We start from the raw sequence: 19,567 nt of genomic DNA, 5'->3' as shown, positions 1-19,567 counted from the left end.
CTATTAGAGTCACCTAAAGCTGTGACAATTAAATTATGTTTGAACAAGATTTTATATCTTTTTGAACAGAGCAACTACATCCTGTCATGGTCAAAAGTTGGTGGTTTGATGCCAAACAAAGCTATTGATCAGAATGGTGTGCTGGTCATTCCAAATGTCCGACCAGAAGATGGTGGTACTTATGAGTGTACTGGTTCTGACATGTTCAATATGGATACAGATAGGGCTACTCTTGTTGTCAGCGGTAAATATAAAAAAAAAAAAAACATTTTTTTATGGTTTTGGTGGTACGTTTTTAGTATTTTGATTTACCAAATTATTTTCTTGCCAGTAAACTAGGTATCATTTGCAACACTTTTTTTTACTGAATATGAAACCAATGTCAAATACTTAAGTATTAATAATTGATGCTTTAAACTATATCTTACAGCACAACAAGTACAGCCTACTGTTAGAATTGAGCCAACATTCCAAACTGTGAACGAATTTGAGACAGCAGAGTTCAGATGTGTAACAACTGGTCGACCCGCACCAACAGTAGAATGGCGAAGAGGAACTGGTACTATGAACCCCAGTGCTGTTATATCTGGTGGTGTGTTGAGGATACCAGCTGCTCTAAGAAGTGACGAGGCCCAGTACTTCTGCAAGGCATCAAATGTAGCAGGAACCACAGAAGTTAGAACCATTCTTTATGTTAAATCTAGTAAGTACTATGATTTGCATGAACTTTAATTTGTTTCAGGGTATTCCATTATATTGGATTTGACTTTGTTTTGGACTATTCCATCAAACTTAATGTGACTTTGTTTTAGGCTCTTCCATCAAAATGGATATGACTTTGTTTAGACACTTTAAAATCTAAAAAAAAATTAACTGTGACAGTTTTTAAAGATTGAAACCTTTGACCTACTGGCTCGAAGCAAACCTTTGTGTTTGTACACTGGTAATGTAGACAATAGTATTTTCTGTTTTTTGTATTCTATTACATGGAGAAAATCTGTATGAAAATTTATCATTTATACATAGAAACATCTGATATTGTTTTCATGCAGCAGACACTATACATATGATTTCACCTTTCAGATCCACGACCACCGACTGACATAACAGTCATTGTAAGACAAGTAGCCATCATAGCAACAATAGGAAGTACAGAACAACTTATATGTTATATTGACGATAATTCAGTCAGACCTACGTTGATCTGGTCAAGGAATGGAGGTCTTCCATCAGGTGAGTCATAATAATGGGGGTCCTTTATTTCTATAGTTATTAGAAAAGAAATAGGTCATTTTTCTCTATTCTTTTATTTTTTTGCTCATTATTCTCTGTTCTTTAATTTTTAGCACTCTGTTATGATCAATTATTTTTTTTTCTATTCTGTATTTTTTGGGGGCCATTTTCCTGTAGATATACGTATGGTTCATTATTGTCAATTCTATAAACTGCATTCAGACCATCACAGTAAGCCTGCGCTATACCTTGTTTAGTAAGCCATATTCAAACTAGACCTGCCAACTTTTCATCCATGAGAGATTTTGACCGAACATTGAAATCCTCTACAGTAAATAAACTGCACAACTCAAAATAGGTATGTAAGGAAGTTAGAATGACACTTAATACATATACTCATTCAAAACAATAGTATAAAAATAAGAATCAACACACCCTAAATAAAAAAAAATTTAAATAGCGACAAAGGAATCTGAGGGAGAAAAAAAAATTAAAATATTGGAAACCCTCTTCCCACTATTTTAATCCCTCACAGGTAAAATTTAGAATAGCCTTCCAACATGTCATAATTATTAGCTCACCTGGCCCGAAGGGTCAAGTGAGCTTTTCCCATCACTTGGCGTCCGGTGTCCGTCGTCGTTAACTTTTACAAAAATCTTCTCCTCTGAAACTACTGGGCCAAATTAATCCAAACTTGGCCACAATCATCATTGGGGTATCTAGTTTAAAAAAATGTGTGGCGTGACCCGGCCAACCAACCAAGATGGCCGCCATGGCTAAAAATAGAACATAGGGGTAAAATGCAGTTTTTGGCTTATAACTCAAAAACCAAAGCATTTAGAGCAAATCTGACATGGGGTAAAATTGTTTATCAGGTCAAGATCTATCTGCCCTCAAATTTTCAGATGAATCCGACAACCTGTTATTGGGTTGCTGCCCCTGAATTGGTTATTTTAGGTAATTTTTGCTGTTTTTGGCTATTATCTTGAATATTATTATAGATAGAGATAAACTGTAAACAGCAATAATGTTCAGCAAAGTAAGATTTACAAATAAGTCAACATGACCAAAATGGTCAGGTGACCCCTTTAGGAGTTATTGACCTTTATAGTCAATTTTTAACCATTTTTCCTAAATCTTAGTAATCTTTTACAAAAATCTTCTCCTCTGAAACTACTGGGCAAAATTAATCCAAACTTGGCCACAATCATCTTTGGGATATGTAGTTTAAAAAATGTGTGGCGTGACCCGGCCAACCAACCAAGATGGCCGCCATGGCTAAAAATAGAACATAGGGGTAAAATGCAGTTTTTGGCTTATAACTCAAAAACCAAAGCATTTAGAGCAAATCTGACAGCGGTAAAAGTGTTTATCAGGTCAAGATCTATCTGTCCTGAAATTTCAGATGAATCAGACAACCTGTTGTTAGGTTGCTGCCCCTGAATTGGTAATTTTAAGGAAATTTTGCTGTTTTTGGTTATTATCTTGAATATTATTATAGATAGAGATAAACTGTAAACAGCAATAATGTTCAGCAAAGTAAGATTTACAAATAAGTCAGCATGACCAAAATGGTCAGTTGGCCCCTGAAGGAGTTATTGCCCTTTATAGTCAATTTTTAACCATTTTTTCGTAAATCTTAGTAATCTTTTACAAAAATCTTCTTCTCTGAAACTACTGGACCAAATTAAACTAAACTTGGCCACAGTCATCATTGGGGTAACTTGTTTAAAAAATGTGTGGCGTGACGTAGCCAATCAACCAAAATGGCTGCCACGGCTTATAATAGAACATAGGGGTAAAATGCAGTTTTTGGCTTATAACTCTAAACCGAAGCATTAAGAGAAAATCTGACAGGGTTTAATTGTTTATCAGGTGAAGATCTATCTGCCCTGATGTTTTCACATGGATCAGATAACCCGTTGTTAGGTTACTGTCCTGAATTGGTAATTTTAAGGAAATTTTGCCGTTTTTTGTTATTATCTTGAATATTATTATAGATAGAGATAAACTGTATACAGCAATAACGTTCAGCAAAATAAGATCTACAAATAAGTTTACATGACCAAAATAGTCAATTGACCCCTTAAGGAGTTATTGCCCTTTATAGTTAATTTTTAACATTTTTCATAAATTTTTGTTAATTTTTAGAAAATATTTTCCACTGTAATTACTGGGCCAAGTTCATTATAGATAGAGATAATTGTAGCAACAAGAATGTTCAGTAAAGTAAGATCTACAAACACATCGATCACTATCACCAAAACACAATTATGTCATGAATTTATCCGTGTCCATTGTTTAATATGCACAAGACCAAGGTGAGCGACACAGGCTCTTTAGAGCCTTTAGTTAACATTAGGTATTCTATGCTAAGCTATAGGTTAACTGTAAACTATTTGTGTACTGCATCCATTTATAAAAAAATGTATATTTATATTTTTTATTTTTGTTTTTGTTTTTATTTTTTATCTTTTTCATTTGCAGGCTCTGCACAAGAGAATGGTGTTTTGACCTTGAACAACATTCAGCCATCTTTTGCTGGTTCCTATGTTTGTACAGGTATAACACCAAATGGAGACAGGGGAACAGGCACAACTACTCTGACTGTACGACCTGAAATAGAAAGTAAGTACAATTGAATAGATATACCACCATGAACATCTACTGAATTGCATTTTTGTACCTTTTGTAAATTTGATATTGTATAACAATAAAACAAAACAAAAAAGCATGTTGTTTGCATACATATAAAATATACCTGCTTGACCATCTTGGGTACCAAACAAACAACAACAAAGAAACATGTTTGTTATGCCCGACCTAGGGTCATTATGTGTTCGGTCTGTGTGTCTTTTCATTTGTTTGTCTGTTACAATCATCAGAGACAAATAGCAATTTGTTATTCAATCTTAACTCGTAAGAATGCATTATGCAATAATGATGACTTCTGGCATAAAACAGATCTCTCTGATATCCATGTTCTTTGAGTTTAAAGTTCAAGTGCATTTTACTATTTTGTATAGCCACAGTACCAACTGCTACAGTGACACCAGATAGAACAACTATTGCCCAGGGAACTACTGGTACCATAAGATGTAGTGTAACTGGCACCCCACAACCTAAGATCACATGGTCTAAATCTAGAGGAGAATTGACATCCAGACATCAGGTAAACTGAGTTTTCAAGAAAAGAAAATTGAAAAAATTTGGGTCATTTTGACATTTAAAATTTCCACTTTGAAAAGGGAATGATTATTTCAAGGAATATTTTACCTTGCCTATATTTAGAAAAAAGCCAGCATTAGATATTTGAAATTATTTTAGCCTGAACTATTGTTCAACATTTTTTTAACAAGCGATAAAAACTAGTTTAGCCATTGGATTCACAAAATTTTCACTGCACTAATAGGCATCACACTACAAAATCTATTTAATGTCATCATAACAAATTGATTAAGTCAAGTGACATTTCAATTTAATGCTTTGAATTATCATAATATTATGTCTGTTTTTCTAGGTCGTAGGAGAAATGTTGAGAATCACTAACGCCCAAGTAGAGGACCGTGGTGTATACATCTGCCGTGCTGAGAATACTGCAGGGTTAGGACAAGGCTGGGCCATTGTAGAAGTTGAAAGTGAGTACAGTTGTACTAGTTAAAATAGTTGGAACTTTGGAAGTGAGTAAATAATATGATACTGTGGATTCAATATTATTCGTTAGATACCAATTTGTGGTGGTTTCGTGGGTACAGGTAAATAATGAATTCAAATATTCAACGAAATGCAATTTTTCTATAGGCTTTGAGAACAGAGATAGTCAAAATCATGAAGTCAAATATCCACAAAAATGCAAAGTTTTAATTAATTCACAAAAATTGATACCCTTGAAAATAAATGAATTCACAGTATGGGGTTTTGAAAATCTCAGAAATAAAGAAAAAAACAAAATGAAATCATAAGTTTGCCAGGATTTTCAACCAAAACAAATACTCATATTATGATGAAAATTGTTGAAATAAATAGAAACATGGCTCATGAATATTCTTTTTATTTCAGTTAGCTTCAGCTTTTAAATATTGTGCTGTATGTTATAAATATCCAAACTAAAAATGATGAACAGAATTTATGTATGAAGATTTGATGTTTTTATAATAATTGATTGATATCTAATACAAATATTTTATCTTGTTTCAGGAAGAGCTAAGCCTAAGTTGGACATCTATCCAGCAATATCTCAGACAATAAAGACTGGAGAAAGTGCATTGTTCCAGTGTCGTGTAATGGGTGGAGATCCTCCTCCCACTGTAACATGGTCAAGGTAAGCTTTAATAATTCTCAATTTTATTTTAAAAAATATTCAAATTTATAATTCCCTCAAAGAGGTTAAACTGTGTGTAATTATGAATGATGTGTATATACCAGAGAGCATGATTCTGTTGCAAAATCACCTGTATCCTTGGGAACTCTAATCTCTGTGTTACAAGGCAGCAATTTAAGTGACTGAGCTAAAGTATGATTGCCAATAGGACAACTATCAAGCAAATGTCTAAACCAAAGGCCTAATTTATAACAAAACATTTTGTAAACAACAGAAATGAACCAATGACAATCACTGAACTTCAGGATCCTGACTTGGGCTAGGCACATATAGAATGTGAAGAGGTTACTAATATTATTATAACTTTGAGTTTTGGAATTTTATGCTTATAAGCTAGAAAAACAAAAAAGTCATTGCATGCATGAACTAGTTGCAAATTGAATGCCTGCTCTGCACCTGAGGTTTTGCACACCACAATTAGACTAGACAAAAGTCCTTTTTTTTTTTAAATTTCAGCACTTTTTTGCTTTAAGTTTATAGATATAGATTTGATAATTGGTATACAGTTTTACTATGACACGTTACAGATCAATTTCTAATTTTTTTCCAGCATGATGATTTTTTGCAGAGTTATAGTTCTTGGACTTAAAAAAAGTAATTTTAATATTTTTTCTCCAGAGCTGGAGGAGAACCAATGTTGTCCACCATAGATACAATGGAGAATGGAGTCATCATGTTTAAGGGTGTGACAGGGGAGGAAGCAGGCGGCTACATTTGTACGGCCACAAATGAAATGGGATCTGTGACAGCTACAGCCACACTTATCATTCAGGGTAAGGTGTAAGATGAACTACATTACAGCTCAGGTGGAATTTACTTTGTCCACCCAACCACAGTTGGAGAAGGCACTGAGAGGGCAAAATTTCTAGCTTGTCCACTCTGCCCACCAATAGCAGTTAGCATGCAATTTCTTTTGTTTAATCAAAAGACTTGCAAGTGCAATCAATTGAAAAAAGCAGAAAAGCATTTTTAATTAATATTTTTTACAAATAAGATTATATAGCTAGAGTGGGCATATTTAGGCTGTGCACTGTAGGCAGATGGAAAAAGCAAAATTCACAAGGGCTGGTGTGTACATCTTAAAATAGAATTGGATTTTCAGTTTAAAATCACCTCAGAAATGGTACTGGAATCATTTTCAATGTGGAATAAATTGAGTTGAACTATTCCTATGGCGTTTTCTGGCAACTGATGGTTTTTGTTTTGTTTAAAGATCACATAGGCAGCAATATTGGAAACTTTCTCAATGTGGAACAATTAGAGCTGAACTAAGATGTTTTCTTGCAACTGATGTTTTTTCATCTAAAATGATACTGGATAAATTTGAAAATTCGCAAATGTAAGAATATATTGAAGTTAAGTTTGGACACTTTTGATTGACAATGCCATATTAAAGAATGAAAAGCAATGTTACGAAAGACAAACAATAGTACTCAACACACAAGATTGAACAACACAAGCATCATAAACCAAAGTCAGCTAGAGGGTGATATCAGGTGCTCTGGAAGGTAAACAGATCCTGAAATGGTAATAGGAATTAGGAAAGGTAGCAAATATTATTCTGTAAATAAAAATAAAAATTTATAGTATTTTGTGAGGTATAAAAAAGTTTTGTACTGAAAGCTTTTATATTTTCTCCTGAATAACCCTTTCTGAATACCAATCTTAGTGGAATATTTATTTTTTTAATTTTAGGTCCACCTAGAATTGTAATCTCTCCTAGTAAGAAAGTCTTTGCTGTAATCGGCCAGAGAGTATCTTTAGAATGTACAGGTGAAGGTGATCCTATTCCAACAGTACAGTGGAAATATGAAAGAGCCCCAGACAGAGGTGATGTACCAACACCAGTAGAGGGCGCCCTCAGTCAAGGATCGGCAACGCTTACTCTCAATGCTGTTTCTAGGAGTGATTCAGGAAATTACTATTGTACAGCTAATAATGTTGCAGGGTCTGTCACTGAAACTGTTCAACTTGAAGGTAAGAGACAAATACTTTTCTCTAATTCTTAGCCTGACCCTTTGAATACTTTTATTTAATTCTTAGCCTGACCCTTTGAATACTTTTATTTAATTCTTAGCCTGACCCTTTGAATACTTTTCTCTAATTCTTAGCCTGACCCTTTGAATACTTTTATTTAATTCTTAGCCTGACCCTTTGAATACTTTTCTCTAATTCTTAGCCTGACCCTTTGAATACTTTTATTTAATCAATGTGTGGTTTGGTTGATCTATGACAGAGTTAAAATGACTTTCAGATGTGTTTAGGTTTTTAATGCTAATGTTTGAGACTCAAAGAATTTATCATAATTATGTATTATATTATATATTCTACTTGGAGAATAAGTAGAATATATATCTAATTGATAATGGACATTTTATAATCAAAGTGACAATAATGCCTCAGGGCTTAATCCTTTATCTTTCTTAAATTAGAGACATTGCTAAAAGAGTTGTATTAATTATTTATCTTTCTTTATCTGGATAATAACTTGTTTATATTTGTCAACACATTAAGTGATAATTGATCTTAGCTTATTGTTTAATTCTCATATATATATATTGTACTATTTTGTGAAAAAGATAAGTTTGGAAGTCACAGTGTTGGTGACAAGTTCCAGTCTTGATAATAAATTATATACTACGTGGAATTCATCTTCTGTGTATTACTGCTAGTTTATGGTGCTTGGTTATTTAGGTTTAACATTTAGTTGTGACCAAATCCTCATATCAGTCTCCTAGTTTTAGACTGTGGATTTCTTGGTCACACATCTCAGTTTTTCATTGGTCAAATTTAAATTACTGTAAATTCAGAAATTATTGCAAGGCTTTTATAAATGTGAATAATGCAGCTGGGTTGAATATCACAATAATAAGAACTGGCATTCAGATAACTGAAACATAGACAATTATGCAGATTTTTTGCAAAATCCCCCAAAAAAGCAATAATTACCTCACATTTTTGTCTATTCTTGAAAGATTGCAATGATAGATGCATGCAATAATTTCTGAATTAACAGTATGACGTTATGAAATAAGACAACCATCACTGATGATACAGCATAGAAACTAATCATCTTCTAGTAGATTATTGAAAGCTTGTCTGCATATCATTCAAAAATCATTTGAGAATAAGATACTAGCACCAATACAATTCAATACAATATTTTTCAACTCTGGACAGTTGAATTTTAAATATTTAAGCCTCTAATTTATCTGTTCTGAGTGGCTACTCGTGTATTGAGGGGATAGACTTTTTTTTATCCCTTCAAGAAAATTTGGCATAACCATATTGGTTTTGATCATTTGACAAACTATTATTATGGATTTTGATAGAGCATAGGTATGGTAGATTTTTTTTTTCTTACCTTAAAGTTCTTTTTTAGGTGAACATGTATAATGTTTAAAAAAATGTGAGAATTTTAGCAGTCAGCAGCTTGAAAACAGACATGGATACTTAAATCATATTTAGGAAAATAGTATGATAAAAATGTACAATTTTATAGAGAATAATCAAAGTTAAAATATAAAAAAAATCAGATGTCATTTGAATGCCAGTGAGAAAACAATCCAACAGAGACAAATTACATGAATGAAAGCAGAATAGGTCACCATAAAGGCCTTCAACAATGAGAAAAACCCATACCATATAGTTGGCTAATAAGGCCCTGAAATGACAAAATATGAAGAAATTCAGAAAATAAATATCTGATCATTTTTTGGTTTGTACAACCATATTCTGTATTTTATTGTAGTTCAGGAAAGTGGCCAGCCATCAAGAGAGACTGGTGTGACAATCAGAGGACCAGGACAGCGTACAGTTAGAGAAGGAGAAACTGTAACAATCGAATGTGATACTACAGGTAAAAACTGCTTATTTAGATTATATGTATCTGTTCCAGACCATATGAGTATTTGGACCATACGTGTATGGTCATGACCATATGGGTATATACTCATATGGTCGGGGTAATTAACACTCTGTAACAGTTTACTTATAATACTTCTAAACTCTTCATATGGTATGACCGTTCATTAAAAAGATGCTACCATATAGGTAATTTTATTATTATTATTATAATAAAAATATTAGCTAAATAAAAATTAGAAGTTTCACATATAGTTAATTTACTTACTTGTCAAAACTATAATAAACACATTTTATACCGATGGTCGTTACCGATTTGTTATTACGAGTGAATGGCAATATGTCGACTTAAAAAAATAAATTCCAAAAATTTCTTAATGAACTGTTACACGAGAAGTAACATATAAGTAGACATATATTAAACCAGTGACAGTCTATTCATAAGTTTTTATATTTCCAGCAGTTCTGTCCCCTTTTTCTCTAAGTTTGAATAAGGTTTTACTCTAACATTTGAATTTTTAACAATAATTGGGAAGTTTATTTCTAATTTATATTTCTAAGAATTGTCTGCCCTTTTGCCCTGTTCTTTTTTTTCTTCATTTAGTGTAGGTGGTGGGGGTCATTACATAATGAATACGATTTTTCCTCTTCTGTATGATTGTGAATTGAGTAAAAGTTCTCATAATCAATAACTGCAGTCTTTAGAAATATCCACAAAAACAACACAATAGTCAAAAATAAATTTTGATAAATAATTTTTTTGTATATTTACCTCAACTTTTTTATCCCTTGATCATAATTTCTAATAATTTTCCATAGGAATACGAAATGCTGTGGTCCGTTGGAGGAAACGGGATGGATTGATGCCACCTAATCATTCAGTCCGTGGAGGAACATTAACCATACCTAATTTCAGATCAGTATACAGTGGGGAATACATCTGTTCTGCATCATCTCCTGTTAAAAATTATGAGACATCAGTTTTTATCATTGTTACAGGTAAGTACTGTGGAATTCAGAGCTGTTTTCGTGGAAAAAAAATTTCTGTTGAAACTTTTTTTCATGTTTTTTTTTTTTACAAATTTTACATTTTTATAGAAAACTTGTATTTTGTTACACTTCAATGCAAGAAAAAATAATTCATGATTGATTTGTCATAATATGAGTATATCTTATTAGAAATAGCTAATTCATGTTTACTACTCAAATTGTTTAATATTTCACCATGTCTATTTTCCACAAACTTGCTCTCCAGCCATGTTAAGTGAGGGTAGGGTTACTATTCAGCAAAATGTTATTCCACTTTTCATTTTTGTTTTCAGTTATGGCAAGTCTGACAATTTCACCTGTCAGAAATGAAGCAAGGGCAGGTTGGACAAATAATGTGAATGTAATTTGCTTTCTAATTTGTTTTCAGTTACACCAAGTCTGACCATCTCTCCAGCCAGAGTGGAAGCTAGGGCAGGAGGTACTGTTCAGCTAAGATGTCGGCCCCAGGGATCCGGACCATTTAACATTGAATGGTTGAAGGTTGATGGTGTCCTTAATCCTTCAGCTACACAGACTAGAGATGGTCTTCTAGAAATCAGACAAGTGACTGCAGCAGACACAGGCAGATACCGTTGCTTAGCAACAGGAAGCAGTGGATCTTCTGATGGTTTTGCTATAGTATCTGTAATAGGTAAGAAACATCCAATAGAATTATATTCATTGAAGGATTTAGGGATTCTGAGCTTTGGGCTTGGCAGTTTGTTAAGATAAAATATTCTGGTCCCTTAAAATTTGAAAATGAATATTAGGACAAGACTAATAAGTAAAAAAAAATCTAATTCCTTGCTATCAAATTATCAACATATTAAAATTAAATATTCTTTCTAGTCTTCTGGCAACAACATTTTAAAAGCAATAAAACTGTTAATTCAGTCTTTTCAAAAAGTTTCTGTAACTGTATCAACTTGTATGTTTGCAGATACTTTTTTCACTTTTGGTATTTTTCATCCAAATTCACAGAAATTAATGTTTGTGGTTTTCTAATTTTTCTTCATGTGTTTAAACAAGGGAATACCGGTACTTATATTCAGGATGACTTATATTAACATTATTATACTACTCACGAAAAATAAATTGCTGGTGAAATAATAAGTTGGTTTACAGTAGTTCAGATATGATTTTTTCCCTTAAATAAGTGTAAATAAAAAAACTTTCATTTGATTATATGATACATATATAGATTCTTACATTGGTAGCAGTGGATTATCGGATTTATCCAATCGAGATAGTTTAATTTTTGTTGATCAAATTTTTAATTTTAACTATCGTCTGAGATCATTGTCAGCCACCTGTTGATTAAATTTGTTTATTTAATACATCCAGAAAGGGTTAAAATATCAAAGAACTTGAGAAATATATCTACATGCAGCTTTTCATAAAATTGCAATAATTTATTTCCTATTTTTGTTATTTTTTAAAAATCGCAATCATAAATGCTCGTGACAATTTCTGAATTTAACTTACTCAGTCCAACTGCTTTAAATACTTCAAAAATGTAAATGTGTGTGTTTATAGGACAAAACTTTTTCTTTATATTCAAGTGCCGCCAACAATTACCCTTTCACAACGTGAAGCCAGGCCATACTTGGGTCAGTTGATGGAATTGAGATGTCAGGCTTCAGGAAACCCACCACCTAGTATAACATGGGAGAAAGAAAATGGAGTCCTTCCACGGGATCATACTGTCAATAATGGTGTTCTGCAGTAAGTATTACGTATCTCAAAGAGGTTACAGATCATCAAAGGACCTTAAAATAGTCAAATCCATCTACTGTCAACTTTACCTGAGGGAGTTGAAACCTTAGTATCTTTATAATTTCAAAATCTATAGACTGACAATTTTAGAAATTTTTGTTGTAAATCATGTCAGTAACAAAGTACTGACTAATGAGCTAATGATACCCTCAGTGGCTAATATTCGACCAAAAGAGGTACAATGTATCAATCCAGTACTGTAAATGAGCTAATGATACCCTCAGTGGTTAATAGTCGACCAGCAGAGGTACAATGTATCAATCCAGTACTGTAAAGTTAAAAATTACCACAAAAAAAAACATGTTTATTGATTCATTACTGATTACTTATATAGTTTGATTGATAAAAAAAGGTAGAATTAAAAAGAGTACTTTTGAGATTTATTGATTATGATTATTTTTTATTAGAATTTTCAATGTGAGACAAGAAGACAGTGGACGATACATTTGTCAAGCTGCCAGTCAGGCAGGAGTAGACAGAGAATATGTTACCCTTACTGTACAAGGACGTAATAGTAAGTGATTTTATTCAATAAATATAAATATATGTATCTGAAGAACTCAAGTCGAACATTAAAATGATTTGACGCATACAGGGGGACGTAGAGAGTTTAAATCCCTTTTTGTTTTGAAAAAATATAATTTTTGACATTGATTTGTCCAAAAGTTTTTCTTTTTCCAATGCTCTGAAATTTTTTACCATTTTGTATGATAACACTCCTCTTTCCTCTGACCCTTAATCGGATTCTTAAATGTTTCTGTCTATTTGTTGACAATGTTAACACCTTAAAAGACTGATAAAGTTTTAAGCCATACTTTCTGTTTAATTGTATTTCAAATGGTTTTGTTCTTTATAATAAAAACCTTGCCTAAAATGTTGGTGCATTTTTCTTTCACTTCCAATCCAAGGTTTCCACTTGTGTGTTCCCCTCATGAATATGTCAGAGTAAAATCTACATAGAATGTACATGGTTTTTGACTAGAAACAATTTCAACTGACCAGTCACATTCAGCTTTTTTTGGATATGCTAATGAAATAATTTATGTATATTTTTTTGCAATGGATTTTCATATTAAGTCATCTGAGGATAATGGTCCAATCACATTCAGCTATGTGTAAAAACATGTATGCTAATGAGATAACTAAGTGGTCCAATCACATTCAGCTATATGTATATACATGTATTCTAATGAGATAACTAAATGGTCCAATCACATTCAGCTATTTGTATATAAATGTATGCTAATGAGATAACTAAATGGTCCAATCACATTCAGCTATTTGTATATACGGTACATGTATGCTAATGAGATAACTAAATGGTCCAATCACATTCAGCTATTTGTATATACATGTATGCTAATGAGATAACTAAATGGTCCAATCACATTCAGCTAGCCTATTTGTATATACATGTATGCTAATGAGATAACTAAATGGTCCAATCACATTCAGCTATTTGTATATACATGTATGCTAATGAGATAACTAAATGGTCCAATCACATTCAGCTAGCCTATTTGTATATACATGTATGCTAATGAGATAACTAAATGGTCCAATCACATTCAGCTATTTGTATAAACATGTATGCTAATGAGATAACTAAATGGTCCAATCACATTCAGCTATTTGTATATACATGTATGCTAATGAGATAACTAAATGGTCCAATCACATTCAGCTATTTGTATATACATGTATGCTAATGAGATATCTAAATGTTCTAATCACATTCAGCTATTTGTATATATACATGTATGCTAATGAGATAACTAAATGGTCCAATAAAATTCAGCTATTTGCAAAAATGCTAATGAGAATATTTATGTATATTCTTTGTAATGTTGTGAAAATTTTCTTTACACAGCTGGAACTGGTACTGGTCCAATCAGGATAGATACACAGACTGTAAACATTGGTGAAAGAGTAGAAATGGAATGTGTTGTCACAGGTAAATATTTTATGTATGAATGGCTTAAAATTTTGGATTATCTCCCCTTATACATACACTAGGAGTTTGAGCCCACTAGTGCTTTGTGTCTGCTTGTTGGTTTTTCAGGTTTGATTTTGGAAAGTCTGAAATATTTCTCATTTTGTGGTTTATCTTCACTTGTCCATACATTAGCAGTCTTAGCCCACCAGTGCTTTGTGCCTTTCTATAGGTTTTAAGTTTGATTTTGGAATGTCTTAAAAAAATCATGGCAATGTAATTTGACTTTTATCTTGATTAACATAGATATTAACATCATTTGACTCTTGTGTAAATTTACAATGATTGCCAGTTTTCCTGCTGAAGGTTTTGGTTCTCTCTGTGCACTATGACTTCTTACTCCAATATATAAAATGCTGTAATGATATAACAAGGACTACTGAAACAACAACTATCATTCAAAGTACCATGCAAGTGATTTTCACATCGTAAAAACAAGTTTTTATTTTGCTTGTTCTTGTTTTGTTGTATTTTGGATACCCCAACTTTAAATGCTATGTTTTAAAAAACATGTATTGTATAAAGTGGAGAAAAAGTTTACATTATTTTGCATTTGTTGAAAGAAAATAAAAGTGCTTATAACAGGGATGAAAATGGTTACCACAGAGCAAAGGAGCTACATTATAATGTAATAAAGTACCATTATTAGTTGTTCTCTAAGTAATATTTTCCACATTTTAAGCAGTTCCAACTTCAATATCTTTACATATTCGGTATACTTTCTAATGTAAGGAAATTTATTTTAAAGGAGAATTAAGTAAGTATTGTTTGATAAGCTTGTCAGATATAACACTATTTTTTTCTCTGGGGCACTTCAGAGTGTTTTATCTTGAATGTCTTACTCACTCCTACCAACCAAGTGGGTAGTCTCCCTTTTACCAGTTCCACTAAGGAGAGGTAATTGGTGAAAACCCTTGTGAAGATATGAAGTATTTAAATATTTTAGCACAAAAGGATAAAATTGAAGTATCTTTTCAGAGATTTAATAATTTAAAACAATATGTTAATAAGATAAGATATTTTTTAATTTACTAATTGTGATAAGCATTCAATTTGCATTGGTTTTGCAATACATAAAAAATACAATCAAACAACTCAAACTATAAAGATAGGAATGACAATTCCTGGATTTTTAGTCACAAGAAATGAATTTTGACCCCCTTCACACATGGGATGTCCTAAGAGGGAGAATTATTTTTTTGAAGAAAAAGAGAAAGTCTCCCTTCTAGAATTGGTGGGTTGGCAATATGGTCCTACTTGATACACATGTCTTTTTACAGTTTACTCTTTACCTTTTTATAAGATATGGACTACAGAGAGCTAATTTCAATGAAACTGATGATTTTTTTAAAACATATATTTCTTTATCTTTGAAAGTTCCAAATTATTTTCTAGCATGAAATTTTAAATTTTGCATGGGAAGATTGTGGAAGGCATGATCTATGCATTTTTTGTTCTATACTTTTTTTCTTTGCAAAAACTTCGCAAAAAAGGCATTTTGCCAGCTGTGGATGTATTTATTTTGTTGGATACCAATTCACTTGGATTTAGAAACATTTTGTATTATCGTTGATATTGATTTGTGCTTTTGCTAAATAGATATAAGAAGATGTGGTATGAATGCCAATGAGAAAACTCTCCATCCAAGTCGCAATTTATAAATGTAAACCATTATAGATCAATTAGTATGGTCTTCGACATGGAGCCTTTGCATACAAAAAGCCTTGGCAGTACACAAGCCTATTGAAAATTTGTGCTTTGTTAACCTTTTGAATTCATAATGTTTACCTTTACCCACGAAATTTTCTGAAATTGGTATCCAACCAATAAATATCTATCCACAATTTCCTTTGAAAAGCATAAAAAAAATTCCTTTACAATTCTTTTCTGATTTTTTTTCAGCGTAGTTTTTGATTGCAATTATGGCATGTCCTTAGCTAAATTACTCTATTTGAGGAAATTGAACTGAAATAAAAAGAGACAGAAACTAGAATTTGATTTTTATAACATCCCTTCAGTAAACAGTATTTCTTCCCAGCTTTGTTATTTAATTCAGAGTTTCAAGATTTAGAGCATTAGATACCCATTTACTTTCCCTAATTTTATATCACCCTTATATTGATGTAGTTTATCCTTTGTATTAAATTTTAAAACCCTGCATCTGATCATGGAACTAGCTTTAGACCAAACTGACCTTTAAAATAATGATGTGTGTATAAAAAAATTTAATTGTAATATGAAAATAATTTGTAGGAACACCCATACCGACTGTTACATGGTCAAGAATTGGAGAACCACTGCCTGAGACTTCAACCGTGAACGATGTGTTCCTAGTTATTCCAAATGTCAGAATTGAGGATGCCGGGACTTATGTTTGTACAGCTCAGAATCTGAGAGGAACAATACAACAAAGAGTTAATTTGTTTGTCAAAGGTGAACCATTAACATTATTATACTTCATGTCAAAATACCATATTTTGATTGGCTAATAAAAGGTAGATTAAGTTTGTTTTATCCCATGTTAAATACTCAATATTACTCTTTAAGGGCACCCTTGATCAAGTGTGCACTTTACTCAATATGGATGGTTGTTATATACAAGATGTCATAGTTTATTATTTTAATTTTGAAATTTAATAGACAGTAATAACAGAATAATTAGATTACACATAGCTGAGATGGTGCTAGAGCAGCTTGGCTTCGCAACAGTTGACAATGTTTTCTCAGGGAAACAAATACTCTATCCAACTCTCAGCTGTTACGTTTCCAAATCAAAGTTATGCATATATATAACTAAAATAAGTGAATTCCTTTTGATCATAGAGTGATTGTATCAAAAACTAATGCTGAGTAAGAAAAAAAATTCTCTGCAATCATTCTTATAAGAACAAAAATGTAGGTTTTTTCAAAACATCAGTGTCGTCCTGCATATAGATCACTGAACACTTATGTTTTGTTTAAATATGTACACATCTGTCATTTAAGTTATTTTCATTTCATTATGAAAACACACACTTTTATGTACTTTCTGCCTGAAATGTATTTCACCCAAGAATGTGTACATGAAGAGTAATGATATGTCTTTTTCAATATCTTAAACTGCCCTAGAGAAAAAAATCAGTGGAATTACACTGGAATACCACTGATATTCCATTGTAATTTCCACTGGAATTCCAGTAATTATCAATGGAATAATTTGGCTGGAATTCCACTGGAACTACATTGGCTTTCCACTGGAATTACAGTGAAAATTCCAGTGTTATTTCACTGGATTCCAGCCAAATTATTCCACTGATAATCACTGGAATTCCAGTGGAAATTACAGTGTTATTTCACTTGTATTCCAGTGGAATTCCAGCCAAATTATTCCAGTGGAATGCGAATGTAATTCCAGTGGTATTTTGCTGCAACTCCAGTGGAATAACTACAGTTCCAGTGGAATTGCTACTCTGACATATACGCCCTATTGCTGGCCTTATCACTATACTTCTGAGAAACACAAAATATAGTGATTCATCATATGATTGATCTGATCATATTCAAATAAATAACATTTTTAACATCCTATCCATGAACAGAAAAATGTCCTGCATGGTTTGTATAAGTAGAATAAAAACAGTGTCTATATGGTCAGCTTAAACCGTACCCACAAACTGATTAACTAATATAAAAATTATGTGTGATATATAAACTTCTCTTCCTTTCTGTAATTCAAAACTTGCTGTCTCTGTTCTTCCAACTATAATTGCTGAATAAAGGTATTAAAATGGAGTCTGCATAAAATCTGTTTCATATCATTGCTGGCAGCTCATATTTAATCCCCTAAAAGTACAAAAATATCCACAAAGAATCAATTGTTCAAGAGGTAATGATTGTATGAAGCAATAAATTCAATAGAAACAGCATTATGCATCTTAAATTTCATTGGAAGTTTAGGTTAAACTAAAATTTAGTACCCCCCCCCCCCCCCCCCCCCCTTTTTAACCCTTGAAGATAAAACTGGCGACTTAAATTATTATTAATGTTTCACCAAGTTAATTTACGATGAATATTATTCACACAATTTAATTTCTACATATCAGATTATCATATATACCCATGTACCATTTACATATCAGATTACGATATGTTTGTTATGAATGTGACAACAATATATCAATTTATCATTCTTCATTAATTTATTGTCTGCCTAAACTTTCTGATATTTTGCTCAGATTAAAATCCTAAATGTTTTATATTGCCTCAACAAATTGTATTTCATTATCATTATATGTTAAATCAAATACTTATCTGAAAACATCTGCGTTTGGATTCTCCATTTTTGTTATCCAGCGTAATCATATGACGTCATATTTGCAAGTGCGTTTAAGTCAAGGTGTCAATCTCGTCCCATATGATATCGGCCTGAAGTTGATTCGTCCCTGTAATGGTATTTCAGTGAACTTCTCAAAACCGGTCGTCCGTTGGACTACGGAAACAGACGATTTGCAGGGTTTGCCGGTTTGTAGAAATTTAAAATCACAAGAGTTACTTCCCCTTAATATGGGTGTTTGAGAATGTTTTGAAAATGTATTTCACTTTCATCAAAATATACGTTTTCCTTTTTAAATTTTAGTTTTGTATATAATATCTATCTTAAAATACGGCTACAACTTCTATTTCATCTTATTTTATTTTTTTATTTTGCAGGAATAAAAAAATAAAAACACCATACATTAATGATATTTCACGAATAATTAGATAAAATGTTCTACTCTAAAAGGTCGAAACGGTGCCTTTGATACTCAAAATACGTGTGCTGTAAGTTATAAATGTTACACCTTGTCATAACGCAATAAAAAAGGAGAGTTATGAAACGAAATTGACAGGTGAACAGATATTACAGCCTCGGACTATTAGATGACCTGATTGAATTTTATTGACCGAACAATTTGTAGGTTACAGTTATACAAATGAAACAGTAATTTTAAATCATTTCAGATGACAAGGCCCATTTTTCGAGAATGAGTTATAATGATATAATTATTTAAATACAACAATACCGGCTGGTATCCGATTTCAAGGAATAACCATTTAATATAATGCAAATCTGCTGGGTCTTCTTAATTTGGCCGGTATGGTGGGAGAGGCTGTATTCAGATAAATTTCAATATATAAGAAACAAATAAGGGTGATGCATTAAAACATTTTTGAACAGAATGGCAATTTAATTTTTTTTCTTTGCACGTTGCTGCAGAAGTTGTCATTAAAGCAACAATTAAATTGCCTTTCAATTAAGACATCATAATTAT

General features: G+C 32.2%; 1 protein-coding gene across 2 annotated transcripts in view; it reads left to right on the top strand.

The window, feature by feature from the left end:
- The window catches only part of LOC139501535 (basement membrane-specific heparan sulfate proteoglycan core protein-like), a 182,659-nt gene that overhangs the window by 127,771 nt on the left and 35,321 nt on the right, over positions 1 to 19,567 (top strand). For both annotated transcript variants that reach the window (XM_071290646.1, XM_071290645.1), the window contains 16 exons: positions 70 to 244; positions 431 to 703; positions 1,084 to 1,233; positions 3,721 to 3,861; positions 4,260 to 4,405; positions 4,754 to 4,871; positions 5,431 to 5,554; positions 6,233 to 6,387; positions 7,310 to 7,591; positions 9,366 to 9,473; positions 10,298 to 10,477; positions 10,896 to 11,159; positions 12,070 to 12,232; positions 12,691 to 12,797; positions 14,154 to 14,237; positions 16,530 to 16,709. In XM_071290646.1, coding sequence (XP_071146747.1) covers positions 70 to 244; positions 431 to 703; positions 1,084 to 1,233; positions 3,721 to 3,861; positions 4,260 to 4,405; positions 4,754 to 4,871; positions 5,431 to 5,554; positions 6,233 to 6,387; positions 7,310 to 7,591; positions 9,366 to 9,473; positions 10,298 to 10,477; positions 10,896 to 11,159; positions 12,070 to 12,232; positions 12,691 to 12,797; positions 14,154 to 14,237; positions 16,530 to 16,709 — 2,650 coding nt within the window. The remainder of the gene's footprint in view (positions 1 to 69; positions 245 to 430; positions 704 to 1,083; positions 1,234 to 3,720; positions 3,862 to 4,259; positions 4,406 to 4,753; positions 4,872 to 5,430; positions 5,555 to 6,232; positions 6,388 to 7,309; positions 7,592 to 9,365; positions 9,474 to 10,297; positions 10,478 to 10,895; positions 11,160 to 12,069; positions 12,233 to 12,690; positions 12,798 to 14,153; positions 14,238 to 16,529; positions 16,710 to 19,567) is intronic.

The sequence above is a fragment of the Mytilus edulis genome, chromosome 13, assembly GCF_963676685.1.
Source record: "Mytilus edulis chromosome 13, xbMytEdul2.2, whole genome shotgun sequence".
Lineage (NCBI taxonomy): Eukaryota > Metazoa > Mollusca > Bivalvia > Mytilida > Mytilidae > Mytilus > Mytilus edulis.
The sequence above is the reverse complement of the archived record's forward strand: the minus strand, read 5'-3'. Positions and strand labels throughout refer to the sequence as shown.